The sequence below is a fragment of the Theropithecus gelada genome, chromosome 4 (assembly GCF_003255815.1).
Source record: "Theropithecus gelada isolate Dixy chromosome 4, Tgel_1.0, whole genome shotgun sequence".
NCBI classification, from domain to species: Eukaryota; Metazoa; Chordata; class Mammalia; order Primates; family Cercopithecidae; genus Theropithecus; species Theropithecus gelada.
The window spans coordinates 50,000,903-50,027,579 of NC_037671.1; the positions used below are offsets into that span (position 1 = coordinate 50,000,903).

The 26,677-nt window shown below is 41.1% G+C and overlaps 1 protein-coding gene across 2 annotated transcripts; it reads left to right on the forward strand.

Moving 5' to 3' along the window:
- Positions 1 to 1,797: 1,797 nt before the first annotated feature.
- ADGRF4 (adhesion G protein-coupled receptor F4) lies at positions 1,798 to 26,663 on the forward strand. Of its 2 annotated transcripts, none has more exons than XM_025383468.1 (10): positions 1,798 to 2,048; positions 11,257 to 11,365; positions 12,244 to 12,298; positions 14,751 to 14,902; positions 16,413 to 16,664; positions 17,875 to 19,254; positions 21,412 to 21,453; positions 21,933 to 21,992; positions 23,022 to 23,078; positions 25,833 to 26,663. In XM_025383468.1, exons 2-9 carry the CDS (start codon positions 11,273 to 11,275, stop codon positions 23,073 to 23,075), a joined length of 2,088 nt encoding a protein of 695 aa, XP_025239253.1. In that variant the 5' UTR covers positions 1,798 to 2,048; positions 11,257 to 11,272; the 3' UTR covers positions 23,076 to 23,078; positions 25,833 to 26,663. The 2 variants fall into 2 exon arrangements, with proteins under 2 accessions (XP_025239253.1, XP_025239254.1); XM_025383469.1 differs by having other exon boundaries at positions 1,798 to 1,960.
- Positions 26,664 to 26,677: the final 14 nt, after the last annotated feature.

Consider the following 26,677-nt stretch of genomic DNA (forward strand, 5'->3'; position numbering starts at 1 on the left):
GAAAGACACCCCACCTTAGCCTCATCAGTAACCAAAAAGCCCCCAGGATGCTGAGAGAAAAACTCTGGAATTATTTGGGAATTCCTGGAAGAAGCTATGCCCTCTCTCCTGCATCCCAAAGCCCACTCTACACCATCTTGAAAAATGTCACGGAACTGTATGGATTAGTTTGACTCTGGATGACCCTGGGTAGAGACACATTCAGTTTCCTGCTGACACCTCACCAACAAAGTGATTTGGTCAGGTGACCCTAGGAGAAATTGGTACTGATAGTGTCCAAGGCAGATTTGTAAGTATCAGACTTAATACATAATGATTCTTGGGAAAGCCATTTCAATTCTTTAGACTTTAAGTGGATAAATGTAGCTAAAGTAGTATAGTACTTGGCACATAATAATTGCTCATTCAAATTCAAATGTTAGTTTTTGTTTTTTTTAAATTAGAGTCCTGTGAATATATGAACCCACCCACCCACACACAAACACAAGCAAACACACAGCCATGCCCCCATGCATAAGTTTGGCTGTAGACACCTTCATGGGAACTAGTTCATTGACTTCCGAATTAAAGAGTTAAGCATTTGATTTGGTCTGTTCGACATTAGGGGTATCAGTCAGCAAAACTTGTTGAGCTTACCATTGAAAAATCTTTTCATTCATGACTGTGGTCATAATACACAGTTCCCTGGCCAGGAAGGAGTACACATCACAGAGCTGTGCTCACTGCATGTGTGCCTGAGCTCACCCTCACTTTCCGCCTTCTTCGAGAAGTCTTCCCTGATTGGTCCAACCAGAAGTGCTGATTCTCCCCACCTGATTTCCTGTAATTTAATAATCTGTGTCCTTCACTTTACTTTTGTATTTACTGTGTTGTATTGTTTATTTCCTTTTGGTCTTTTTGTGTGCATATGTCTGTGTTTTGGGGAATGGGGTTATTCACTTTTGTTACTCAGTATGTTACTCACTTTTGTATGCCCATAGTGCAGATCATGGTGTCTTGTACATAGAATATGTTCGGTAAATATGTGCAATAAAAAGTCCTTTGATTACACAATGGCTTGATATTGGCTTTTCCACTTCCCAAATGAGCCAGTTCTTCTTAACTACTGACCTAAATGGAACTGACCCATTTCCATAAACAGCACCTCCTTGACCTTCATTGCTATAAAACCCATAACAAAACTGCCTCCTCACTTACCTCTCCTTACTGTTCACATTTCCCCTGGAAATATCTAAATGAGGGTTTGCTTTAGATCTCTGCGGGGAAGAAACCTGTGAGTAGACAACAGTAGAATTGGAGTGTGTGGGACTGTTTGGTGGTGAGCAGAACAATGCAAACCAACTCCCCTGTCTAAAGTCAAATTGTGTGCGTTCCCCACAGTGCCTTCTGTGTCTGAGTTACCACAGCCATGTAGTGGCTCAGTAAGAACTCCTTGTCCCGGTCATTGCAAAAATAAAACAGAAATCTCTCTGTTGCTTGGTTAGGAATTAGATCACAACTTATGCATCAGTTTGTCAGCCAATTTCCTCCAAGATCAACATCAGAACAGGCAAAAAGACAAAAAAAGTATCAGCCTTTAAAAATCATCAAGAGTAGTGGCATAACCTTGCATTTTATCACCCTCGTTCCAATTACCCCAGCGCAGCAGATGCAAGCAGAGTCTCATGCGATCATCTGAGATAAGGATGGAGAACTGAAAGACAAACAGATGACTCACTTTAATGGATTTGCTTCAGACAGGAGAAACCTGTAATTTCTCTTAGGCGTGCTTCATGGACCCATAGTGGAGTGAATCACAGACTTGCACAAGCCTTGAAACTGTGGGCAACTTTACAGTTCTCAGATCGGCTTCTCACAACAGGCAGTGAGTTCTCACTGGGCCCCTTGGACCTTCCATTTCAAAAATGGAGAAGACAGATCGCAGCCGCTGACCAGGGACTGTGGGAGGTGCCACGTGATGGTGGGGCACCATGCTGGGGAGCTGAGCGCCGGCCTTCCTGCCAGGTGATTCTCCACCTCAGGGCTGCTAGATCTGCTTCCTGGATGCCGTGAGTAGATGTCCCACACCAACACCATTTTCCTGTTGAAGAAAGGCTTGTTTTTGCACGTATTCCAGAAGGGGGAAATGTGTGATTTATGATGGTATTTTCTGGAATGCTCGATTCTTCCGGAAACTTCTGTAACATGATTTAGAAATTGGCTAGCTCAAGGTTGGAGTATTTCCTAAGCCGCCTTTACGTTTGTTTTTCTTTAAGAGTCATTTGTCAGGCTTTCGTGGCTCACTCCTAGGAGTGAAAATGCAAAGTATCCTGTCAGGCAAATGAACTCACTGTCCCTGCATTGTCCCCTTGCTTGATACATTTCAATACCTGTCTTTTAGACTGAATGTAAAGCTGGATGTTGTTTTAAAAGCATTCTTTATCAGTTTCTTCTTTTAGTGAGCCTGACAAAACTGTCATTGTATCAATTTTAAAAACATTTCTCCAGTTCCTGCCAACACGTTTTGCATCTTCTCTTGTTTCAAGTGGCCAATTCTATGCCACTTGAAACTCTATATTCCTTATACTCTGAAGACAGTTGTGAGAGCTCTAAAGTGTTGCATCATTAGGTGCTGTTTGTTTGTTTTTGCTTTTTTTTTCAGTGCCAGCACTCCATGAGCTTTCTTCATGGAGCAGAGGCAATTGCTGGGCCTATCAATTTCTTTAAAATTTTATAAGTATCAAGATAGTTGGTGAGATATCTGGATGTCTTCCAACTCTGAAATTATGTGATTCTTGAAACCTATCAGAATCTAAATCCAGATTCCAATTTTTAGAAAAGATACTGGGCTGCCAACAGATTGGCTGGAAGCCATGTAAAATAGCCAGAGATGAGATGTTTCTGATTCTAATCGTCCTTTTCTATCTTGCTTTCCCCCAAGGCTCTATGTGAAGCATTTTGTCCATGGCAAGGGAGAACTGCTAAGGGTAACTAAATAGATTCTACTACTGAGGGCAGGGATATTGGGTCTTAAACACATGAACAACTCATCTACTATTGAAGGCAAGAGATACTGGGTCTTAAACACATAAACAACTCGTTTATCCATCTGATGTTATAATCAGAGTTCTAATTATACTACTGGAGCAGAGGAAACAGACGGTTTTAGAAGTAGGGGAACAACACACACACACACACGCACACACATACACACCCCAAAATGTGGGTCACTTAATTCTTAGGTTCCTTGCCCTCTAGTTAATCTCTTTGAATGGGTTGTTCTCATCAGACAATGGTCTGGCCTGGGAGTATGAGGCGAGTTGCCACCTTGAAGACTGGCAAACAGGTGAGAATAGGCGCTCCCTCTTACCTTGTGGTACAGTTCCAGGGAGAGGACCCCTTTGGGAAAGTATGTCCTTGATTCACAAATATTCTTGGCCACTCACCTTAGGGTGTTTTGCATGAATAGGTTTGCGAGATCACACCTTCCAAGGCATTCCTTCCTGACTGACTCCACTTATAGTTCCCGGCTGACCTTTTAAATTTTTCTTTGGGAGTCCCGATGTCAGGCCACACTCAGCGTGTTCAGACGGGTAGGGAGTACTCAGTCTGTGTGAGTCATCCCCTACAATTCCATCTAGCATGTTTCAGAAAGGAGCTCCAGTACCCAGGCAGACTCACTGTAGTTTTAAATTCCAACTCATTCAGAAAATCTGCTCCAGGTACAAGGAAGATGGGACAAATAGGAGATGGTGTTTCAGAACAGCTGGGGTCATCTGGGTCTGTCCAGAGAAACAGGATTTTATTAGTTCTGACTTGTGGAGACAGTGTGGAAAGAGACACATGCATTGTTATGACACCCTCTTGTGCCCATGGTGGACATCCCTAACCTGGCATAGCATTATTTCCTGCTCAATTCTTTCACATAAGGCTCCAGGCAGTACAATAAAGAGGAGGTCCACAGTCAGATTGGCATCCAGGAGTGTTTCTACTTAAGTCACCAGGTTCCAAAATTATCTAGAGTTGCAAATGTGCTCACCTGCCCCTCTGAGATAGAAAAGTTGCCTCATGATTTTAAAGCAAAAACTTCAGATGCTTCAGATGCTGATGTCACTCTGCAGAGATCATTTCCCAGTTCATTCACTCATCCAACAAATGTTTACCAAGTGTCTATTCTGTATCTTCTGCTGGGTGCCGAGGATAGAGAAACATGAGGTGTTTACATTCTGACTAATGACAACCTGACCTTTTTTTTTTTTTTTTTTTTTTGTCTATTTCACTAGGTGTGGCCTAATTTCTCTGAGGCTCCGGGGCAAAGAGCACAAATTGTTGTGCTCTGTTGACCCACTGGGATTAGAATTTCGGCAGCAGTGTGAAAGTTGCTGATCACTGTAAACTTGATGGAGAGGTAGATCCTTAGACACATCCTCCACCCCGGGACAATCAGGTCTAGCTGTGTTTTCCTGTAAGTCTCTGAGGCCAGCAAATGTTATTTTCTTTGTAATGACCAGCAAATGGTATCTTTTCCTTTGTGATGAACATGCTGGAGCGGGGAGCCTGGCCTCCATTCAGCAGGCTTGAATTGCTTTTTAGTGCTGTGTGAAAAACAAAGGTGGATGGTAGTGGGTAATTAACACTTTTATAATCATGCACAGAAAGAGGCGGGTTATGGAAATGGAGGAGAAGGAACCTGGGACATGACTTTTGCAGGTCCTGAGAAGCTGCCATTCTAGGTGGCTTGGTTGCTTTTATCTCTGAAATAAGTCATCTTGCAGACACCTTGGGAACGAGATGTGGAGCTGCCCTTATCAAGTGACTAGTATAGAAATTGTAGGGAATTTATAAATAACTGATAACTCTTTATTTACCTTCTTGCCACAGATAACCTCAGGCAAGAGTTCTTTTGCTTCTTGTTTTCTCTTTCACTTTTTAATTCTTCGTTTCTGAAACTGATCTCTTTCTTTTGGTCACCCAAGCTTTGCTGTGAATGACTTAAAGAGCTCCCATGAATGTATTAGCACAGGGATGGGCATTAGGTAGATGCCCAGCAAATACATGTGAAGCCTAAGTCTGGAGAGATTAACGTGTTTCCCTCCAATATAACATATTGTGATGGAATTGCAGCTTGAAACTCCCCGGAACATTTCTGATTATCTATTTATTTTTATTTTATTTTATTTTATTTTTTTTGAGACAGAGTTTCACTCTTGTTGCCCAGGCTGGAGTGCAATGGCGCAATCTCAGCTCACTGCAACCTCTGCCTCCCAGATTCAAGCGATTCGATTCTCTTGCTTCAGCCTTCCAAGTAGCTGGGGTTATAGGTATGCACCACCACGTCCGGCTAATTTTTTTGTATTTAGTAGAGACAGGGTTTCACCATGTTGTTCAGGCTGATTTCGAACTCCTGACCTCAGGTGATCCACCCACCTTGGCCTCCCAAGGTGTTGGGATTACAGGCGTGAGCCACTGCGCCTGGCCTGGAATTTCTGATTATCAAGTGAATTGTAAAACCTGGATGAAACAGTCTTCTTACTACAAGAAATCTCAGAACCTTTGATATGTTTTCACGCCTGTGTGTGTGTGTGCCTGTGTGTGTGTTGGGGGGAGTTGTGGCAGTGGTGTTACACATTGTTTCCCAAACTGATTTGGCCACGGAACCCCTTTGTCTTTTATGAGACCAGCGTTCCACAGAAACCCACATGAGGACACAAGGCCTTGGTCAAATACAGTAGACACCAAAGCCTCCACTGTTTGCCTACTAAAGGTAGAGCAGTCCCACTCCCCCAATTCAAAGAAAATTAGGTCAGTCTTTACAAATGCCCTCAAGGTTAAATTTTTCTTCTGTTCCATTTTCTTTAATCTTTTTGTGCCTGCTACAAATGGTTGGCAAACAAATGGTGGATAATAAGCATCAACCTCAAACATAAATATGCCTAATTCCAGCATTGTTCTGTCACGATTACTGCTTGCCATTTTTGTTTCCCCTCACTGGGTACTAGAATCTTAATTTAAGTGGTGACATCTCTTCCCAACAAAGTGTTTTTCTGCCACCATACACAGAGGGTTTATAAAGGTAGGGAATATAAGAGAATACACAGACTGTAAACTAGTTCAACCATTGTGGAAGACAGTGTGGCGATTCCTCAAGGATCTAGAACTAGAAATACCATTTGACCCAGCCATCCCATTACTGGGTATATACCCAAAGGATTCTAAATCATGCTGCTATAAAGACACATGCACACGTATGTTTATTGCAGTACTATTCACAATAGCAAAGACTTGGAACCAACCCAATGTCCATCAATGACAGACTGAATTAAGAAAACGTGGCACATATACACCATGGAATACTATGCAGCCATGAAAAAGGATGAGTTTGTGTCCTTTATAGGGACATGGATGCAGCTGGAAACCATCATTCTCAGCAAACTATCACAAAAACAGAAAACCAAACATCACATGTTCTCACTTATAGGTGGGAATTGAACAATGAGATCACTTGAACACAGGAAGGGGAACATCACACACCAGGGCCTGTTGTGGGGTTGGGGGAGTGGGGAGGGATAGCATTAGAAGATATACCTAATGTAAATGATGAGTTAATGGATACAGCACACCAACATGGCACATGTATACATATGTAACAAACCTGCACGTTGTGCACATGTACCCTAGAACATAAAGTATAAAAAAACCCACAGTATTTATTGCATAATGAAACACACACACACACACACACACACACACACACACAAAGAGAATACACAATTTTGTTGATAACCTGAACACAATGTAGAACCAGAAGTCAATAAATGGAATAAAAGTAATTTAAGGAGAATAAGCTTGGAACAAGTCTGGATTCTCCACATAGGATAGGATCCAGCATTGGCTCCCCACTCTTTACCAGGAACTGGTATGTCGCTCACCTGGGTGAGTTAGCCCCGTAAGGCTCCTGTATGGAAGCTTCTTCTTTAGGTACGGGCCATGGTTTGCTTATATCCATCTGGATAATTCTCACTGTTCTTGTTACATTTAATTTAATATTCAGGTTTTGCATGCTTGTTCTTTTATTTCCCTCATCCTTTCGGGAGACTACTCACTACATATAGACATGTGCTAGGTGCTGGAGAGATACTATATTTGTATTTACTGAAACTTTTCAGTTTGGAATGTTGAAAAACTCCAATTCACTTTAATTATTAAGTCTTTATCAGTGGTAGATGTAAGGACGTGTGTTTCCTCCATTACTTTCTATAAAATATCAACCACGGATGAATTAGGAGGATAAATTATGCTGCCAAACCTTTTTAGAAATTTTTAAATTCTTCATTCTCAGAGTCCTTAAGCTCTTCTCTGCAGAGGACTCTGGCTTTTGGCCTCAGCTACATTTGAACTCTGACAGGAGGGATCCCATTCAACTCTTTCTGGTGAGAAGAGAACCAACCAAATTAGGGCCAACCTGAAAACGTCTATCTCATCCATCCCTGCCAATCAAACTGGGCTAAAATAAAACTGCTATGATTCCTCTTGGGTAGTGTCACTGAATATTCTCCCCCAACATTTGTAATAACTGAAGAAAATTTACTATATAAATTGCCATCCCAAATGGTATGTAGTTACCTATGCCAGACTATAGTAACGTGAATGATCAAGTAGCAAATTAATTAATCAAAACCCTCCAGCCAATTGTGCTTAGTTCAAATTTGTGTATTTTATGGTCACGTTTATGATTTCATATTACATATATATTTTATGCTAGTAAAATTTTTTATGTATATACATATATGAAATATATCATTATTCAATATTGTTCCACAAAGAATGATTGACAGAAAATGTCATAGCTGTTGGATCCTTTACTCCCTGAACACGTTCAGGAGCTGTGTGCAGCTGGAGGCCTAGCACTAGTTGGAGAGACATTTTTAGACTTCACAAATGACATCACATCATTATGCCAAATGTCTGACTTGCTTTCAACAAGGTTAGCTTTAAGCAAAACTCCTATATTAAAGGTAATGGACAGTAAACATGACCCTTCTCCTGAAGCCTCAGACAGCAGGTGCTATTCTCTCTCTTTTTTTTTTGAGACGGAGTTTCGCTCTTGTCACCCAGGCGAGAGTGCAATGACGTGACCTCAGCTCACTGCAACCTCCTCCTCCCGGGTTCAAGCGATTCTCCTACCTCCCGAGTAGCTGGGATTACAGGTGCCCACTACCATGCCCGGCTAATCTTTGTATTTTTAGTAGAGGTGGGGTTTCACCATGTTGACCAGGCTGGTCTCAAACTCCTGACCTCAAATAATCTGCCTGCGTCAGCCTCCCAAAGTGCTGGGATTACAGGGGTGAGCCACAACCCCCGGCAGCAGATGCTATTCTTTATAAATGCCTCCCTTCATCTCGTCGTCACCCATTTTAGTGCACATTTCTGACCATGATCTGAAGTGTGGAGAGGAATTGGGTTTGCCTTCAGCATCGGTCCTATTATTTGGCCCTGAGAATAGGTTTCTTTTCTCCTTGACACATGTACCCTGTGAAGGAGACTTCAGTATAATCGTGAAGACTAGCAAAGAGAAAGGATTAAAGTGATCACTTTAATGAGAGAAGTGAACAGTCTTCAGCTTGATAATCAAAATGAATCTTATAGTCTGTTTTTCAAACTGCAGGTTACAATCCATTAGAGGCTTGTGAATTAAACTTAGTGGGTGACAACTAGTATTTGAGAGAATGTCAAATAGAATGGAGAAGAATATAAGATAAAACTATTGGATGTATCAGAGTTCTTACTTGTAGGTAGCAAGGATAACTATTTTACATAAAATTTGTCAATATAAAAATTACGTTTTTTTGGTTTTATGTATAGACACTGATATACATGCATAGATACATACCTATGTATGGCTGTGCATAGTGAGTCATAATATGAGATTTGAGATCTGTTTTTTATTGTGTTATTGTCAAGTTTTTTTTTTTTTTTTTTTTTTTGAGACCGAGTCTCCCTCTGTCACCCAGGCTGGAGTGCAGGGGTGCGATCTCAGCTCACTGCAACCTCCGTCTCCAGGGTTTCAGTGATTCTCCTGCCTCAGCCTTCAGAGTAACTGGGACTACAGGCGCCCACCATCACACTTGGCTAATGTTTTGTATTTTTAGTAGAGATGGGGTTTCACCATGTTAACCAGGGTGGTCTCAATCTCCTGACCTTGTGATCTGCCCACCTCGTCCTCCCAAAGTGCTGGAATTACAGGCATGAGCTGCCGTGTCCGGCCTGTCAAAAAATTTTGAAAGCCAAAGTCGTATATGTGAAATATATGGATACTTTTAAAACAATTTATACTGGTTCTTCTGGTACTTTCTTTAGTGATGATCAGTTAAGCATCTATCCTAGACAATATTCGTATTGCAAATTGCTTAGTGTGCCCATTCATCAATTTACGGCCTACATGGTGACTTCTTTCTACCCACACTGTGAGATCATCAATTCCGCATTCATAATCCCAACCCCTATCAAATCCATTACCACACCTTGCTTGTCATGCTGCCATGTTCTCTTTCCCTTGCTCAGACTTGCTCTACCAGATGATGTTGTAAATAAACATACTTTCCCCTCTGTTCATTGGTTAGAAACTTTAAACTCAAAGATAATGTGGAAGCATTCCTGTAAGTGCCTGTGGCTCGTCATCTCAGCTGAAGGCTCACTGGACTCATGAAAGTCCATCTTATGCTTGACGCTACCCAGAAAGGGTCTGATGTCAGATCAATCAGTTCTGTCTGCTCCCTGTTCACCGATTGCCTTATGGACCTGGTTGGATCAGGGTCTAGGTCATCTCTACTGGATCATAAGGGAATTTATGTTTGCTGAGGAGAGTCTTTGCCTGGCTGTGTTCACGGAATGCGATGTGTAGGTGATCTCTTTTCTCACTGTTGGTTTGATTTGTCTATGTTACCCACTGAACATCTTTTACAGGAAAAATAGCATCTTTTATTTCTGTATGCTCAGCATCTGGTACAATTTCTAGCAAATGAGTGACACTTGATAAATGTTGGTTGATAGAATGAATGATCATCTACATTTTATGAAATGGATGAAAAAACAGGCTAGTTCATCCATAGCAGACATAAGATTATAGTATAGCTCTTGCTGATTCTAAAATCAATGATCTTTTTATTTTGCTGCATCTGAATTTCCAGGAAAATCATTTTAAGGAACTTTGTTACCAATAAGTGGTCTGAATTGCCACTATCTTATATGAAGGTGTCATAGTAGCGATCATGATGATGTTGATAAATCTCAACTGTTGTAAGGATTTTTTTTTTTTTGAGATTTGGCTTTGAAAGCTAGAACTCTCAGGAAAAAGGCAAGAAACAGAGATATGGCAAAAGAATAGAGAGTTATCTTCCTGTGCATCTAGTTTATCTGTATAAATAGTTTATCCATTGCTAAGAGGGAGTCTCAGAGCTTGCTCTGGTAGCAGACAATTGGGCTTATTAAAATCACTTTAAGTTACTTGTCTCCATATGCCTAGACAGACAGTACACTATAGGACAGTGGTTCTCAACTGTGGGAGATTTTTCCTCTAAGGGCACATTTGACAACAATTGAGGAGGGGTAGTGAGTGCTACTGGCATCTACTGGATAGAGGCCAGGGATGCTGCTAACCATCCTACAGTTCACAGGACAGCCCCCAACAGCAGAGAACTATCCAACCCAGAATGTCAATAGCACCATCACAGAGAAATCCTGTTATAGAGATGAAGAATGGCTGTCCAGCTGGACCATCTGGGTTGAACTCGTGGCTCTACCACTTTTTATCGGAGTAATGTTGGGCTCATAGTTGCTCAACCCTTTGTCCCTTACTTTCCCCAGTGATAAAATGAAGATAGTAATAGCATCTTGCATCATAGGATTAAATGAGTTTATAAAAGACAGTGCTTAGAACAGTTATTGGCAAATAGATATTCTTGATAAATATGACTATTATATAAACTTGTCAATTAAATAATAAGGAATGATGCTTTGGTGAAACTACATCCTTCCTGGTTCTTCCATCATTCTATCTTCTTCTGTAGAAAAGTTAACAGTTGAGAGAAATTATTTTCTTTCATACATTTTAGCTGGCTTGAAAATAGATATTGGTGTGCTTTTCCGGGGCCGGCTGCTTTGGTGTGACTATCTCAGAATATCCGGTGGGTTCACTAAGGAGTTGGTTAGCCTGATAAGTATTGTTAGTTGTGTGAAGGTATCACCTTCAGGTGGGTATGCCTTCTTTCTCTATTGCAGGTAAAGATCCTCATGTATGAAAATGAAGTCCCAGGCAACCATGATTTGCTGCTTAATGTTCTTTCTGTCCACAGAATGTTCTCACTATAGATCCAAGATTCACCTAAAAGTAAGTTTGAACTATTCCTATGTGATCCAAAGAGAAATCTCTCAGTTGCCCTCGATGGCAAGACTTCTGATAAATAAGATATCATTTTAAATACAGTTTCAAATGGTTACAACTTTACTCTTGCTGATAATAACTTTCTAAAGAAGGGAACAAAGAAAAGCTGAGAGGTGGCAGGGACTTGCCTGGAGAGGGAAAGTACAGTAGAATAATCACTTTGCAATGGGAAATGTAGATAGAATGCAGATAGACTGCTGCTGAGAGAGGAAAGTACTCACCTGGCAGTTGAGCAATGGAGAGTCAGATCTTAATTTTGCTCCCCAGTAGTTGCATAAGTTGTTTCACTTTTCTGAGTCCCAATTTCCTTATCTATAAGATGAAATTTTTAAAGATACTATTTATAGTTCTTTATGGATATAAGAGATTTGTGATTCTATTATTGTGATCTAGTGATTATTCCTAGTATCTGTTAATTTCTGTCTTCTAAGGATCTACAGTGTCTGGTGGACCACATTAACTTCATTTCATCCTTACAGTTAACACAGGCAGAGAACAGATTAGTCGTTTAATTCTCATCTGTGTTCTGTTCTCCCTGGATGCTTAAACTTCTTGAAAGATGTAGCATCTTTACTAACTTCACCTAGAAAGGTCAAGTGACCACCGTCAAGATTCTATCCCTCATCAGAGGGCAGTGCATTCTCCCTGTGCTCTCACCTACGTTTCCTTCAGCAAGTTCCCACAATACCAGCATGTGGATCTGCTGCAGTTTTCTTTCTAGTCCTGAACGCATTTTCTTTTCATATTCACATGGAGCCTCTCAGCTGAGATGAGGGAGCAGAGCCCCACAGTAAAGAGGATCTTTGGGAATTTATATTTTTCAGGCTGGAGATAAACTTCAAAGCCCTGAAGGGAAACCCAAGACTGGAAGGATCCAAGGTATGTGACTATAGAACAGTCTTCATCCATTTGAAGACAGGGAAGAATAAAGGAAGGGCACTGGTGTTGCAAACTTGTCCCCAGATCACAGGCTTTCCAACTGAATAGCAATCTCCAGTAAGTTCTCTACGCTTACCAGTATTCATAGATTTTCTTACATTTATACCATTACCAGTGGCACAGTCAATGAAGGGAGTTATCAAATATTCACATATGCTGTAGAATAGTAGAGAAGTGCACATCTCCAAATCCCAAAGAGAAATCTGTTCAAAGTAATGAGTTAACAGGAGGCAGAAAAGGAAAGAGGACAAGATTATTCCTTCCTTCATTCAAAGAGATTTTCAGAGTGCTTAAATGTATGTAACACTCTGGTGCTGAGAAGTCTATTAAAGCACTGTAAGATGGACATCATGGGTGATGAGACTGGTCACTCTCAAGAAGTGAGAAGTAAACTAAGGGGGTAATCACTAATAGTACTTCAGTGAAATCCTGTGGTTCTCACTCACATAGTGGGGAGTAACTGGATTCTGCACAATCATGGCTAGGTGGCAAATACATCCTTATTTGTGGGTGAGAAAGGAAAGCAGAGAGAAAGGTAGCTAACATTTACAGGGCATTTAAGACAACTTGGATCTAAGTGTTGTACAAGATGCTGTCTCATTCCATATTTATAACAACATTATGGCATCATATTCAATCTATATGGAAGAAGAAACTGAGAACTACTCTGGTTAATGAACTTGCAAAAACTGATGCAAATTTTGCAGGCAAGGTTTGATGCAAATTTTGCAAACAAGGTTTGGCAAAGTTTGTTTCCTTTCCCAGTGAATGCAGTCATCACAGAGCTGTCCAAGCCACAAAAGGTGACTCGCAGGTAACTGGTCACCTCATTTTATTGATTTGAACACCCTAATAGCTCTCAGCATCATTTACTTTCCATTCCCCAGCTGCTATCTTAAGGCAATTCTCCTGAGAATATTTCAACAGGCTCACTCTTCCTATCCAAAGCGCCTTCACTGTGACCCATGGGCAAAATTTGGCCTGCCACTAGTTTTGGTAAATAAAGTTTTATCGGAACATAGCCATACCCATTCATTTACATATTGTCTTTGGCTGCTGTCACACTACAAAGGCAGGGTTGAGTAGTTGTGACTAAGACCCATATGGCCTGCAAAGCTGAAAATATTTACTCTCTGGCTAGAGTTACCATATTTAGCAAATAAAAATAGAGAATGCCTGATTAAATTTGAATTTCAGATAAACAATGAATAATAGCGCATGGATCATACACACACTGAAAACTTATTTGTTGTTTATCTGAGCATTTACAGTCATTTATTATTTGCAGATTCTGTATTTGCAAATTTGCCTAATGCTGAAATTTATCTGTAATCCCTAAATCAACACTCGCAGTGCTTCTGTGGTCATTCACAGACATGCAGAGAGCAGCAAAAAATTGAATTGTCCAGTGCATATGTTTTCAGCAGGAGCTGGACAAGGTGATGTTTTACCTTCTTATTCTAGCTCTCCTACTATAAACAACTGTCCTTTCCTAGTCTACGCAGAATTAAATTTTTTTTCTGCATTTTTGTGCTTTTTGTTGGTGATTTTGCTGTTTAAAATAGCCCCCAAACATACTGCTGAAGCACTGCCTAGCATTCCTAAGCCAGAAAAGGCTGGAATGTGTCTTATGGAGAAAATGCATATGTTAGATAAGCTTTGTTCGGGTATGAGTTACAGTGCTATTGGCCATGAAGTCAATGCTAATGAATCAACAATATATATTAAATAAGGTATCTTTATATAGAAACACACATTCAAGAGGTCATATATTGATTAGTTGATGAAAATGCTGTAAGCAGAAGCTTGTAGGACCCTAACCTTATATTACCCTAGGAGCGGTTGTTCAGAACACTTAGTGTTCATGGTGTCTTTATAGAATGTAACTCCTGTGGATAATGAGAATCAACTGTGTGTGAAAATAAAATTGACATTTAACTGGGATTCCCATATTTTATCTGGCAACACCATTCACGTGTTCCTTGATATAAAAGTTTATGGACTCCTGCTCTATCTTATCATCAATTATCTTTCAAAAACAAGTCCAATCATGTCTTCTGATAACTCCCACATTAGCACAGCATTCAAGGCCCTGCGTGAGTTAACCCCTGCTTTCCTTCCCACCCTCATCTCTTGCCACTCCCCCTTCAGGTGCTCTGGACTAGTCTTTCTGAATGATGTGAAATTCCCCTTTCCACGTGCTGTTCACTCTGCCTGGACACCAGCTTCACAATCTACCTGGCAGCTCTTACTCATTGCCGTGGGCCCAGTTCAACATCACTTCCTCCAGGAAGCAATCCAAAAATCTCCAGAATGAATTTGATGCACGTGTCAGAGTATGGAAATCCTAATTGGGCTCCTGTCTCTCTCCCTCTTTTTTTTTGTTTTCTAGAGAAATGCCATGGACCTTGTATCTCTTCTTCCAACTGCAGCCAGCCCTGTGCTAAGGACTTTCGTGGAGAAATAGGATTTACATGTAATCAAAAAAAGTGGCAAAAATCAACCGAAACATGTACAAGTCTTTCTGTGGAAAAACTCTTTAAGGTAATAGATTCAAAAATTATTGGTGACAGAAGTCAATCCCCCAGGAGAAAGTGAGGCATTTTTAGTGTGATCTGTTCGGCATGACAAAAAGTCTCAGATCTGCAAAACCTACTGAGTGGGTTAAATTTAGAAAAATCTACAGAGTGGGTTAAATTTGTTTCTTGACCTTCTTTCCTTACCCAAACTCTCAGGTACTCTCCCTCCTCTCCACATGCTCTCTCTTTCTACCACTAAGAAACTTCTCTTAAAAAAAACAAAAAACAACAACAACAAAAAACAAAGATATGAAACTCATTTACACTGTGGTGCATATGATTGCTTAGAGGTTACGTTTTAGCTCTAATGGTGGGTTTGTATGCCTCTTGTGATAATCAGTTAATCAACTAAATGTGTCTAGAATCAAATTTATTTTGATATCTCTTTTTTTGTTTTTGAAATGGAGTCTTGCTCTGCCTCCAGGCTGGAGTGCAGTGGTGCAATCTCAGCTCACTGCAGCCTCCGCCTCCTGGGTTCAAGTGATTCTCCTGCCTCAGCCTCCCGAGGAGCTGGGACTACAGGCACCTGCCACCACGTCCAGCTAATTTTTGTATTTTTAGTAGAGATGGGAATTTACCATGTTGGCCAGGATGGTCTCGGTCTCTTGATCTCGTGATCTGCCCGCCTGGGACTCCCAAAGTGCTGAGATTACAGGCATGAGCCACTGTGCCGGGCCTTGATATCTCTTTTTAATACTTTCAATCTCTTGACCAAAAGAAAGGAGAGATGTGTGCTCTATCTAGAGGAACAGAAATTGAATGCATACACATCCAGTTAAAGTTAAAATCTCTTTTGTATAATTCCATGTAGCAACTGTTATCTTCTACCTCCCCTGCAATCTCATGGAAGCTCATGGATCTCTGCATTTTCTAAAATTTTAACAGTGGTTTTACAAGGGGATTGCAGCTGGCTTCTCTGTCACTTAGCCTAGGTAATCACATAGAAGTCCTTGCAACTATGGTCACACTCAAAAGTGAATGAAAGGAAATAAATCATTGCTTTTCCTTATTCAAAGTCACATTCTGAGTGAGTCTAGGTAAAAAAAATCAGAATACGAGCAAATCACCTCTTCTAACTAGTCAACTCTAAAGTCCAAAATTGTAATTCCTTAGCGTTCTGTGTTTGACCTGCCAACCTCCCAAATCCATTCCCCCATGAAATTCCATGTGGCTCTTCTTTCCCTTCTCTGTAGAAAATTATCTTGTTATAATGCGCGAGTTAAAAATCAATGTCCTGAAAGCAAATTCCAATAGTAAAGGTCAATATCCTGGTCCCTGCTAATTCGAGCGAAATCCTCTGCCTCTTTCTGACCCCACTGTATCCTCTCCACCCCACTCTGCATCCAATCCACTTTTTAGGATTCTGCTTCTTCATCTGCCTTCGCCATGTAGATTGTTTGTGTTTTAGCTCCTTTAGTCTGACACATGGTAGGTACTTAATCATTTTTGAATGAAACTACATTTGTTTTAAACAGGACTCAACTGGTGCATCTCGCCTTTCTGTAGCAGCAGCATCTATACCCCTGCACATTCTAGACTTTCGAGCTCCTGAGAACATTGAGAATGTAGCTCAAGGAATCCGTAAGAACTGCCCCCTTGATTATGCCTGCATCATTGATGTTGTGAAATCATCAGAAACGACATCTGGAAATATTGCATTTATAGTGGAGTTATTAAAAAATATTTCTACAGACTTGTCTGATGATGTTACTCGAGAGAAAATGAAGGTATTCTTTGTTAATAATTTAAAAATGATGTTTCTCTTAAAATTTTCATTTGAATAGTTTCAAATGTACTTTCCAGGGCAAACACTACAGTGACAGCAACCATCACAGCAACAGCAGGCATTTCACTTCGGTTTGGGATATTGATTCATTCTAGTTTATGGAAGTTTTCAAGAAGTTAAAACATTTTGAATACCTATCTTTGTACACACTTCACATTTTCAAGAAAATGTCACATAGTGTAGTGATGGCAGTGAGCAAGATGGAATGTACCTTTCTAAAACTATATTCTTTAGAATGGGGGTCCCCGACAGCTGAGCAGTGGATTGGTACCAGGCTGTGGCCTCTTAGGATCTGGGCTGCACAGCAGGAGGTGAGCAGAGGGTGAGCGAACATTACCACCTGAGCTCGGCCTCCTGTTGGATCAGCTGCAGCATTAGATTCTCATAGAAGCACGGACCCTATTGTGAGCTGCCTATGAGATGGAGGTAGGTTGTGTGCTCCTTAGGAAAATCTAATGCCTGATGATCTAAGGTGGAACAGCTTCATCCTGAAACCATCCCCACCTCCGCCGCCCAGAGTCCATGGAAAAATTGTCTTTCATGAAGCTAGTCCCTGGTGTCAAAAAGGTTGAGGACCACTGCTGTAGAACATAACCATTCTGAGAAATGTTAATGGAGATTCCGTTTTTAAAAGGGAGATCTGTAGCACATCAGTTGTAGGAAATTCTAGGTTAAACAAAGTTAGGCAGTTTTCTGTATGGCACAACTTTTCAGAGCCTTTAATGTCCTAATGAACTTTGGAATTCTTTGTAAGGCAGGGGGAGATAGGGACAGGGTGTGCAGTCTTTATCAAGGTTGGATGACCAGAGAACATACCTCCACTCTCCTCCATTAAACAATCATTAAAATCTAATGGGAAACTTGAGTTCTACACACACTGCAGTCTGGAAATGCTGCCCTGGGTGCAATAATAAAGCAGGTAAACCTTAGCTGTGATTTTTTTTTTTTTTTTTTTTTTTTTTTGCGTTATTTTACTTTTCTTCCCTCTGTGTGACCTTACTAATGTGGGATTCTAATACATAGGGAATTTGAAGAGAAATATGCCAAATAAGATTGGGTAACTTGATCTTTAGAAATTTCAGGTTTTAGAAATCAACTTTATACAACAATGTGTAAATCCTTAGTATAATGTTCACCTTTCTCCATTGCAGAGCTATAGTGAAGTGGCCAACCACATCCTGGACACGGCAGCCATTTCAAATTGGGTTTTCATTCCCAACAAAAATGCCAGCTCGGATTTGTTGCAGTCAGTGAATTTGTTTGCCAGGCACCTCCACATCCACAATAAATCTGAGAACATTGTGAATGAACTCTTCATTCAGACAAAAGGGTTTCACATCAACCATAATACCTCAGAGAAGAGCCTCAGTTTCTCCATGAGCACAAACAATACCACAGAAGATATCTTAGGAATGGTACAGATTCCCAGGCAAGAGCTAAGGAAGCTGTGGCCAAATGCATCCCGAGCCATTAGCATAGCTTTCCCAACCTTGGGAGCTATCCTGAGAGAAGCCCACTTGCAAAATGTGAGTCTTCCCAGACCGGTAAATGGTCTGGTCCTATCAGTGGTTTTACCAGAAAAGTTGCAAGAAATCGTACTCACCTTCGAAAAGATCAATAAAAGCCGCAATGCCAGAGCCCAGTGTGTTGGCTGGCACTCCAAGAAAAGGAGATGGGATGAGAAAGCATGCCAAATGATATCGGATATCAAGAACGAAGTGAAATGCCGCTGTAACTACACCAGTACAGTGATGTCTTTTTCCATTCTAATGTCCCCCAAATCAATGACTGACAAAGTTCTGGACTACATCACCTGCGTTGGGCTCAGTGTCTCAATCCTAAGCTTGGTTCTTTGCCTGATCATCGAAGCCACGGTGTGGTCCCGGGTGGTGGTGACGGAGATATCATACATGCGTCACGTGTGCATCGTGAATATAGCAGTGTCCCTTCTGACTGCCAATGTGTGGTTTATCATAGGCTCTAACTTTAACACTAAGGCCCAGGACCACAACGTGTGTGTTGCAGTGATATTTTTCAGCCACTTTTTCTACCTCTCTCTGTTTTTCTGGATGCTCTTCAAAGCACTGCTTATCATTTATGGAATATTGGTCATTTTCCGTAGGATGATGAAGTCCCGAATGATGGTCATTGGCTTTGCCATTGGCTATGGGTGCCCATTGATCATTGCTGTCACCACAGTTGCTATCACAGAGCCAAAGAACGGCTACATGAGACTCGAGGCCTGTTGGCTTAACTGGGACAATACCAAAGCCCTTTTAGCATTTGCCATCCCGGCATTGGTCATTGTGGCTGTCAATCTCATTGTGGTTTTGGTTGTTGCCATCAACACTCAGAGGCCCTCTATTGGCAGTTCCAAGTCTCAGGATGTGGCCATAATTATGAGGATCAGCAAAAATGTTGCCATCCTCACCCCACTGCTGGGACTGACCTGGGGTTTTGGAATAGCCACTCTCATAGAAGGCACTTCCTTGACATTCCATATAATTTTTGCCTTGCTCAATGCTTTCCAGGTAAGTTCCAAGAGAGAGACTTCTGTGTTACTCTGGCTACACCACAAAAAATGACTATGATCTGAAATTATAGAACACAAAATGTCCTCTCCACTTCCTTTTATATCTTAGGATTATTTGGCTATGGCATCTCCAACTGTTGATTGTTAAATTGAATTTAGCTGACCAGGGTGGTTGGGTGGAAATCTCCTTCCTTCTTTCCTCACTGATCCACCTGTATCCCTACTAAAGTTTCAATCTTAGAAGAAGCCAACTTTCACTTATAGAGGACTATTGTTTGGTCAAGGATATGTGAAGCTACATGTTATGCCTGAAAACAGGTACATTTTTTATCTTTTCTCCAGTGGTTTGGGAATTCAGTGAAATAACAGCCACTTTCTATGTTATGAAAAGATGGGCCTTGCCACTCACTTTGGGTGTTAGCCAGTCAGGAGTTCTCATACCCCTTCCCTGCTAGTCACATTTGTAAAATGTGAGAGCTGTGAAATGAGAAATGAGTTAGAAATGAGATTCTAGTCCAACCCATTCATTTTACAGGTATGGAATCAAAGCCCAGAATACTTATGGGATGGGCACAGGGCCACCCAGCTAACAGCTATCTGTTTATAGAAACAGATCTTGCCATATGTTACCTGATCTTGGGAATGACACTTTTCTCTGGGCTTCAACTTTCTCATCTGTAAAATAAAGATAGGCATCTAGAATGATCTCTATTGTCTTTTCCTACTCCAACATACTGGGTTTGGCAAGATTGTTCCTCTCAAAGTTGTTTTACTGTCTCTTGGCTACTAAGCTTACACTTTTGGGAGGCTATCATTGACCAGACTGCTTTTCATACCCACAAGTAATAGAAAATTTGATGAGTCCATTTTCTTGATTATGCTTTTAATCAGAAGTTGGCAAACTATGGCCTGCAGGCTGTTTTTGTAAATAGGGTTTTACTGGTAGCCAGTCATGCTCATTTGTTTACAGTTTTCCTTTGACTGCTTTTAAGTTACAACAGCAAACTTGAGTAGTCACAGCAAAGACCGTATGGCCTGGAAAGCCTAAAATGTTTACTATTTGGTCCTTTTCAGTACAATTTTTCCCCACTACTGTTTTAAATAATATAACTAATTAAACAGCAAAGTATTCCTATTAACAGGTCAGTATTATTCTGTTTGAAAGCATGATACAAAATAGAAAGCAGCCTTTAAAGAAATACCAACTCAGATCAGTTATATATCTTACTCATAATTCTATAATAACTAAGGAGCACACTTAATCTACTCTTTCTGTTGCATTGCTTTACAGTGAAATCTTTGACATGAGGGGTTTGTTTTTTTTTTAAAATCAAAGACTCTGGGACTTTTGATAAATTTCCCCATTCTTGAAGTTACTCTGGTGAGTAATGATCTCATCCTTCCTTACTTTGCAACTTAATTAAACCCCAGGAAATTTTGCCATGTATTTCTTTTTCAGTTCATTTGTGTTTCTCTCTTCTTGACAGAAAAATACTCAAATGTTTCTAGTTATGTACATTTCTCTTTTCTCAACAAGCTCTCCCTGTGACTTAACATCTAAAATTTTAATCTGATGAGTGTTTCTTTGCTATGAACTCTCCTTAGATTGATTGTGAAAAGACCCTAGCCTTATAAATCTCTGTAGCATTCTCTTACTTTTATGTAGAAATGTTTTTTTTTTTTTTTTTCCCCCACCAGCTTAGAGGCCTTGGCTGTCTATTTACTGACTTTTAATTCCAGCTCAAAGTAGACTAGAATATAAGTTTCGTTTTCTTAAGACACCTTCCATGATTGTGATTTTGAATTACAAGTTTCTGTCACACGTTACTGTCATCATGAGTAGAAACAGCTACCTCTATATTTGGGAAGAAAGTAACATAACTGCATAAGGCTGAAAACGGTCCTACATCTACAGTCATTCAATAAATATCAATAACCCTCCTGCACATTCCTGTGCAGGCGATGATCCTCTTCCAAGGGTGGGGGCAGACTCAAAGGAACACCCATCAGTGCATTATTATCTGCATTAGTGGAAACTGAAGTTTCTAATGTCCAATAACTGCCCTAGGAGGTATCTAGAAGAGTGGTATGAAAATAACAGCTGAGATATTTTTTGAAAAACCATCCCTCATGAGTCTGTTGAATTTTGCCACAGGGTTTTTTCATCCTGCTGTTTGGAACCATTATGGATCACAAGGTAATTTGAATTTGCTTCCTCCTTATCAATGATTTTCATGTGGCTGGGGGAAGCAGGAGGATGAAGCAGTTTTGATTGGAGAGCATAGTCCAGGGAAATTGAGTTTGTGAGGATGGTTTGAGGAATCAGCTGTGAAAAGGAAAAACAAAACAAAACAAAACCAATATTCTGTCATTTCTTGCTCTTTATCAAGTCAACAGAAGGCTCTTTATCAAGTCAACAGGAGGAGTATTGCTGGTGAAAAAAATGGAAATCATAATCACAATTTTAATGTTAATACCAAATCCGAAATCTAATTAAAACTACATGCTAGCTTTTATCCAAATCTTGTTACTTGCCAGTCACTATGCTAAGTCCTCTGATATTGCTTCTGCCAGGGTTACTGGTCTTAAAGTTTCAGGACAGGCATCTGAGCCCTGGTGATTCTGTTGTTTCTTCCAACATCCGTGAGGTACTTCTTACTGTCATTGCTTCTTTAGATAAGAGATGCTTTGAGGATGAGGATGTCTTCATTGAAGGGGAAATCAAGGGCAGCTGAGGTAAGCCTTCCCCTTTTAGTCTCAGCCCTGGAGGGTCCGTGTCCTCACCAGTTATGCAGAGACAAATACCATAGCTCAGTACTCAGGATCTGCGGTCGAAGAGGATCAATAGAGCATAATTCATTCATTTCTTCATTCGATAAATTTGGAGTATTCTGCTAAAACTGAAGGTGAGTGGAATATACCCTTCAAGAGAATGTTTCATGTTGGATGTATTTCAGCTTGACATTTGAACCCATCAAGATGGGACCACATGAACTCAGGATCATAGATTCATAAAATGTGAGAGCTGTGAAATGACAAATGAGTTAGAAATGAGATTCTAGTCCAACTCATTCATTTTACAGGTATGGAAGTCAAAGCCCAGAATGCTTATGGGCTGGGCACAGGGCCACCCAGCTAATCAGTAGCAGAATCACAACAGGGAACAATTGGCATTGAAATCTCTTTCCATTCTCCTTGAGACTCTTTTGAGTAAACCATACTCTCTTGGATTGGAGTATCTGTGTATTTACAGATCTTGGAGACTTTGAGCCTGGCTATCAGTCTCTTAAAGCACCAAGTAAAACTGCTGATACTACTTTATTAATTAGAAGTTATTTGTTTAACCTACAGATTCACATTAGGAGCCCCTTCCTTAAAAACAAAAACTTTTTGGATACATTGATAACTACCATTTATAGTTAGATAGCATTGATTGTGATTTTTAGTATCATAGATTATCTATTCTAAGATAGGCATTTTCTTCATCTTTTAATGTGTCTGAAATTGGAATGTATCTTATATTCAATGGCATGTCAGAGTTTAATTGGAAAGTTTTGTTTCCCTTTGTTTTTTAGCAGAACATAAAAATAATGATGTAGCTTACACTTCGATTCAGTGAAATATGATAATTTAGTTTTGTGTAGCTATATCAATGTGGGTACTCCTTTTCATGTATTCATTTTCACATGTTTATCTCTAGAGAGGGATATACATTTAGTCAATATCATTACTCATTACCACCACTGTTATTTTTCCCCCACTTAGAATGCATCATTAAGCCCAACCAATGGATCTAAATTAATGAATCGTCAAGGATGAAATGTGAGTATTAAAAATACAAAGAGAAATTTCACCTGCAATTTGTATCAATCCACCAGTGCCCCTTGTGACCACACTATTGCCTGCTATGTGATGCCGGAATGAGGTAGGAGGGGAACAGGGGGACATATTTTTCAGAGAATGGAAACATCTTGATTGTCTAGCACATAAATGAAAATATGTACATTTTCTTTAAAACCTATGTCATCTCAGCTTACATGACCAAACCCATCACACCTGCTGTCTACAGTACTCACATACTTTAATTCCATCTTGTCAGTGAGTAGTAACACTCATAATAGCCCCATTGTTGAAAAAGAACACTTGATTGATTGGAATCACAAAGCAACAGGTCTGTCTTTCCTAATGAAGTGGAATCCAGAATCATTCCTAAGCGGGTGTGGGTGGGGTTGTGGCAAATTAGCTACCTACTCATAGCCAGCCCCTGAGACATATTTCTACACAGGTGAAACCAGGGGAGAACACACATTAGGCAGCCAGGAAGCAGGAGAGTAAGTCACAAAAACGGCAGCCAGAAGCCTGAGAGGTACTGGGGGAATGTGGGCAGGGATGATCAACCTTGGGAATGGTTTTGCTTGGAGAGGTTTCATGGCCTTTCTGCATTGTTATAGAAGAGTCTCAGACTTTCAAACAAAATACCATTTGGCAGCAGCCACATCCTTTTTATATTTCTTTACTTTTCTGAGTCATGGTCCATATATTGAGCAACGGGCGAAAACAAGGGGTGGAATCTCATGGAACCAAAGACACTCTGAGTTGGAAAAACCTTTAAGGGACATCCATGTTACAGACCCTGCAAACCGTATGCTGTGCTGGTATGGGACGTACAGTCCCAGGGAGAGGGAGAGAGAGGAGGAGGGCTCTGTCGTATACATGGAGTGGCATGTGTGAGTGCTGGGAAAATGGGGAGGGGAAAACATAGGCCTGTTACCCTTAATAATTGTCATCATATTTGGAATTTTATAGGAGAACTTTACAAAGGTTGATCCTCCTGCTCGCTGCCCATTTCCTAGTCTGTCAGCTTCCTCCAGGATGAAACATCGCTATAACGTTTCTTAATTTGCCACTAATAGAGAGTCACTAATTCAAATGACCTATTAAAAACACAGCTGGCCTTTCTATTAAGGTCCTAATTAAACAACCGCTTGTTTTAGGTTTATCAGACTGTCTCAGGTGGAGGAGGCCCTGCCTTTGGGGGATACTGTGTCCAGCCTTTCAAGGGAAGAAGTGCGTAGTGAAGGCCTTATCTCCAGCTGGTTGGGGATCCTTGGTTGGCTGTAGTCCATGTTGGAGAAACACAGGAGAAGGCAAGATCAGGAGCTACACTAACTAGGGTTGGGGATATACAAAGGAGTCTGCCAGTATTAGAAGGAAGTCCAGGAAGGAGGTGGAATGCCCTTACGATACTCCATGATGAAGACTTCATTACGTAATTCTCTAACTATCAACTTGCTCTATTTTGGAAGCGATAAGAGGTAGGCGAGGAACTGAGGACTGGATTCTTTGAGCATATCCCTTGTAGGTGGCTCGGTGCCTATTGAATTTTCTCAGTATTAGGTCCTATGCTTTTCACATCTGGACTCACGTGATATCAGAAGGGCTCTATAATCACAGTTGGCATCGTGGTAGACCGTGTTGAGGACCCAACAAAGATTACAGTACAGGGCTAAGAAATTCACACTAGATCATCCTCCAAAGTCCAGAGTGGAGGGTGGCAGCACCAGGGGGGTCCCTCAGCAGAGAGAGGGGCCCCATGCACAGGGTTCAGGGCAAACCCCCAGGCACACTCGGGTTATTTGGTAAGCACCAGGATTGGTGGTGGTTCAGGGCAGGGCTGAACCATGGGGGAAGGCAGTGTTCCAGACCTTCACCAACAATACAGGATTGAAGGCTGACCTGGTCTCAGCCTCTCAATCTGAGAAAAGGGTTGAGAGGTCAGAATTGGACTTGCATGGAGAATTGAGGCTTCCAGTGTTGGGGGACCCTCCTCATATCCCAATGAACGCAGGTCAGAATTGTTCTTAGAAACAGGGTTGAGACAGGTCTGTCAGGTGGTCCTAGGGTCAGGGAAAGAGGACTGCAGAGGTGGAGAAACAGGGAACTTAGCTTTGGGTATAGATTCTCATTGGGGGACCCCATCCTGGGAGGCAGGGGAGAGAGGGCCACGGCATTCTGTTGGAGACCACAGCTCCACAGCACCCTCTGTTGTTCATATCAAGGGCAGGACAAGCAGGCTGTTAGATTCCAGGGGCACCAGGAAGGCTCTGGGTTCCTCCAGTGTCTTCCACATATTTGTTTATGCCTGTTTAGTGTTGGTTTATCACTAAAAGGATACAGAGTTTTTCACTCCACAATAATAAATGAGACTGATTGAGCAAATACCCCGAGGGAAGCAACATGGTTTGCAAAGTAAATTCACAGCAGCAGAGGCATTCTAGAATCCAAGTTCCAACAGCAGAGGAGGAGGGAGGGCACTGAGCACCAAGTTTAGGGTGGAAGGAACAGCCCAGGGAAGGCAAAGGCACCAAAAATTGCAGCTGAGAGCATCGCCTTTTTACTGTGTGACCTTGAGGAAATTACTCAATGGCTCTGTGCTTCATTTCATCTTCTGTAAAGCAGAGTTGATAATAGTACAGGCCTCCCAAGACAGTTTCAGGATTAAATGAACTAACACGTTAAAAACCCAATGCAAGCTGTTGTTCTTGCTATTAATTGTTTTTCAACCATATTTCCCAGGCTGCCCCATTTCTGATGGATGTCCTGAGACCAAGAGGGGAGATTGGGAGAAAGAGGACATGGAAAGCAGTCTGGAGTGAGGAGGAATGGTCATGCTTCCTTGGAATACTTTCTCTTCTTGTCAGGAGTGACTCCAAAGCTCTTGGTCTGCTGAAGAAAAACTGAGGATATCATTTGCTGACTGAGCTTTAAGGAGGGTGATTTATGGACCCTTTGACCTATCTGCGCCCTGCAGGAGGCTGGCTTCTTGGTCAATCTTGGCTAGATTAAGAGTCAACCTGCAAGCCGTTTTATGGTCTCCTGGGCCAGTTGGGGGCTGTGGGGCTCTGCTGGGCTTGGTTGTCTTTCACTCCTGAGGCCTGCTGTGTGGCTCCATAGCTCAGTCCTCCATCACTCTGCGTGGATCTTGGGTACTTTGGACAGTGAGGGTTAGATCCAATTTTAGGAGTAGGGTTGGGAGTGTGAGTGGTAGCGTGGGGTGGCAGGAGGAACAATGAGTCTACTTTGGAGACAGTTAAGTCATGGTACGTTTCCTAAAGATAGGGAACAGAAGAAAAGTAAGAGAACTGTTTCATATGCTAATTTTTTTAGTGTATTTTAGACCTTGAGTAAACTAATTTAGCTTCTAGGATCCAAGTTTCCTTATTTGTGAAACAGGAAAAAAAAATTCTTGTAGGTATTACTATTTGTGTGTTTGTGTCTACCTGCATGTGTTTTTGTGTGTGTGTGTGTGTGTGTGTGTGTGTGTGTCTTTTAAAAATACTATATATAAAGAAGATTCTGGTTGTTATTTTAGATGTAAAAATGAATATATGTACCTTTCACAACTTGCTCATGTGTGAGTT

What these genes read in the sequence shown, in the direction of transcription:
- ADGRF4 (XM_025383468.1), top strand. Translation starts at nt 11,273, where the DNA reads ATGAAAATGAAGTCCCAGGCAACCATGATTTGCTGCTTAATGTTCTTT. An exon ending in CTGTGGAAAAACTCTTTAAG is followed by an intron (nt 14,903 to 16,412) that starts GTAATAGATTCA and finishes TGTTTTAAACAG; the next exon opens with GACTCAACTGGTGCATCTCG. An exon ending in GAACCATTATGGATCACAAG is followed by an intron (nt 21,454 to 21,932) that starts GTAATTTGAATT and finishes TTGCTTCTTTAG; the next exon opens with ATAAGAGATGCTTTGAGGAT.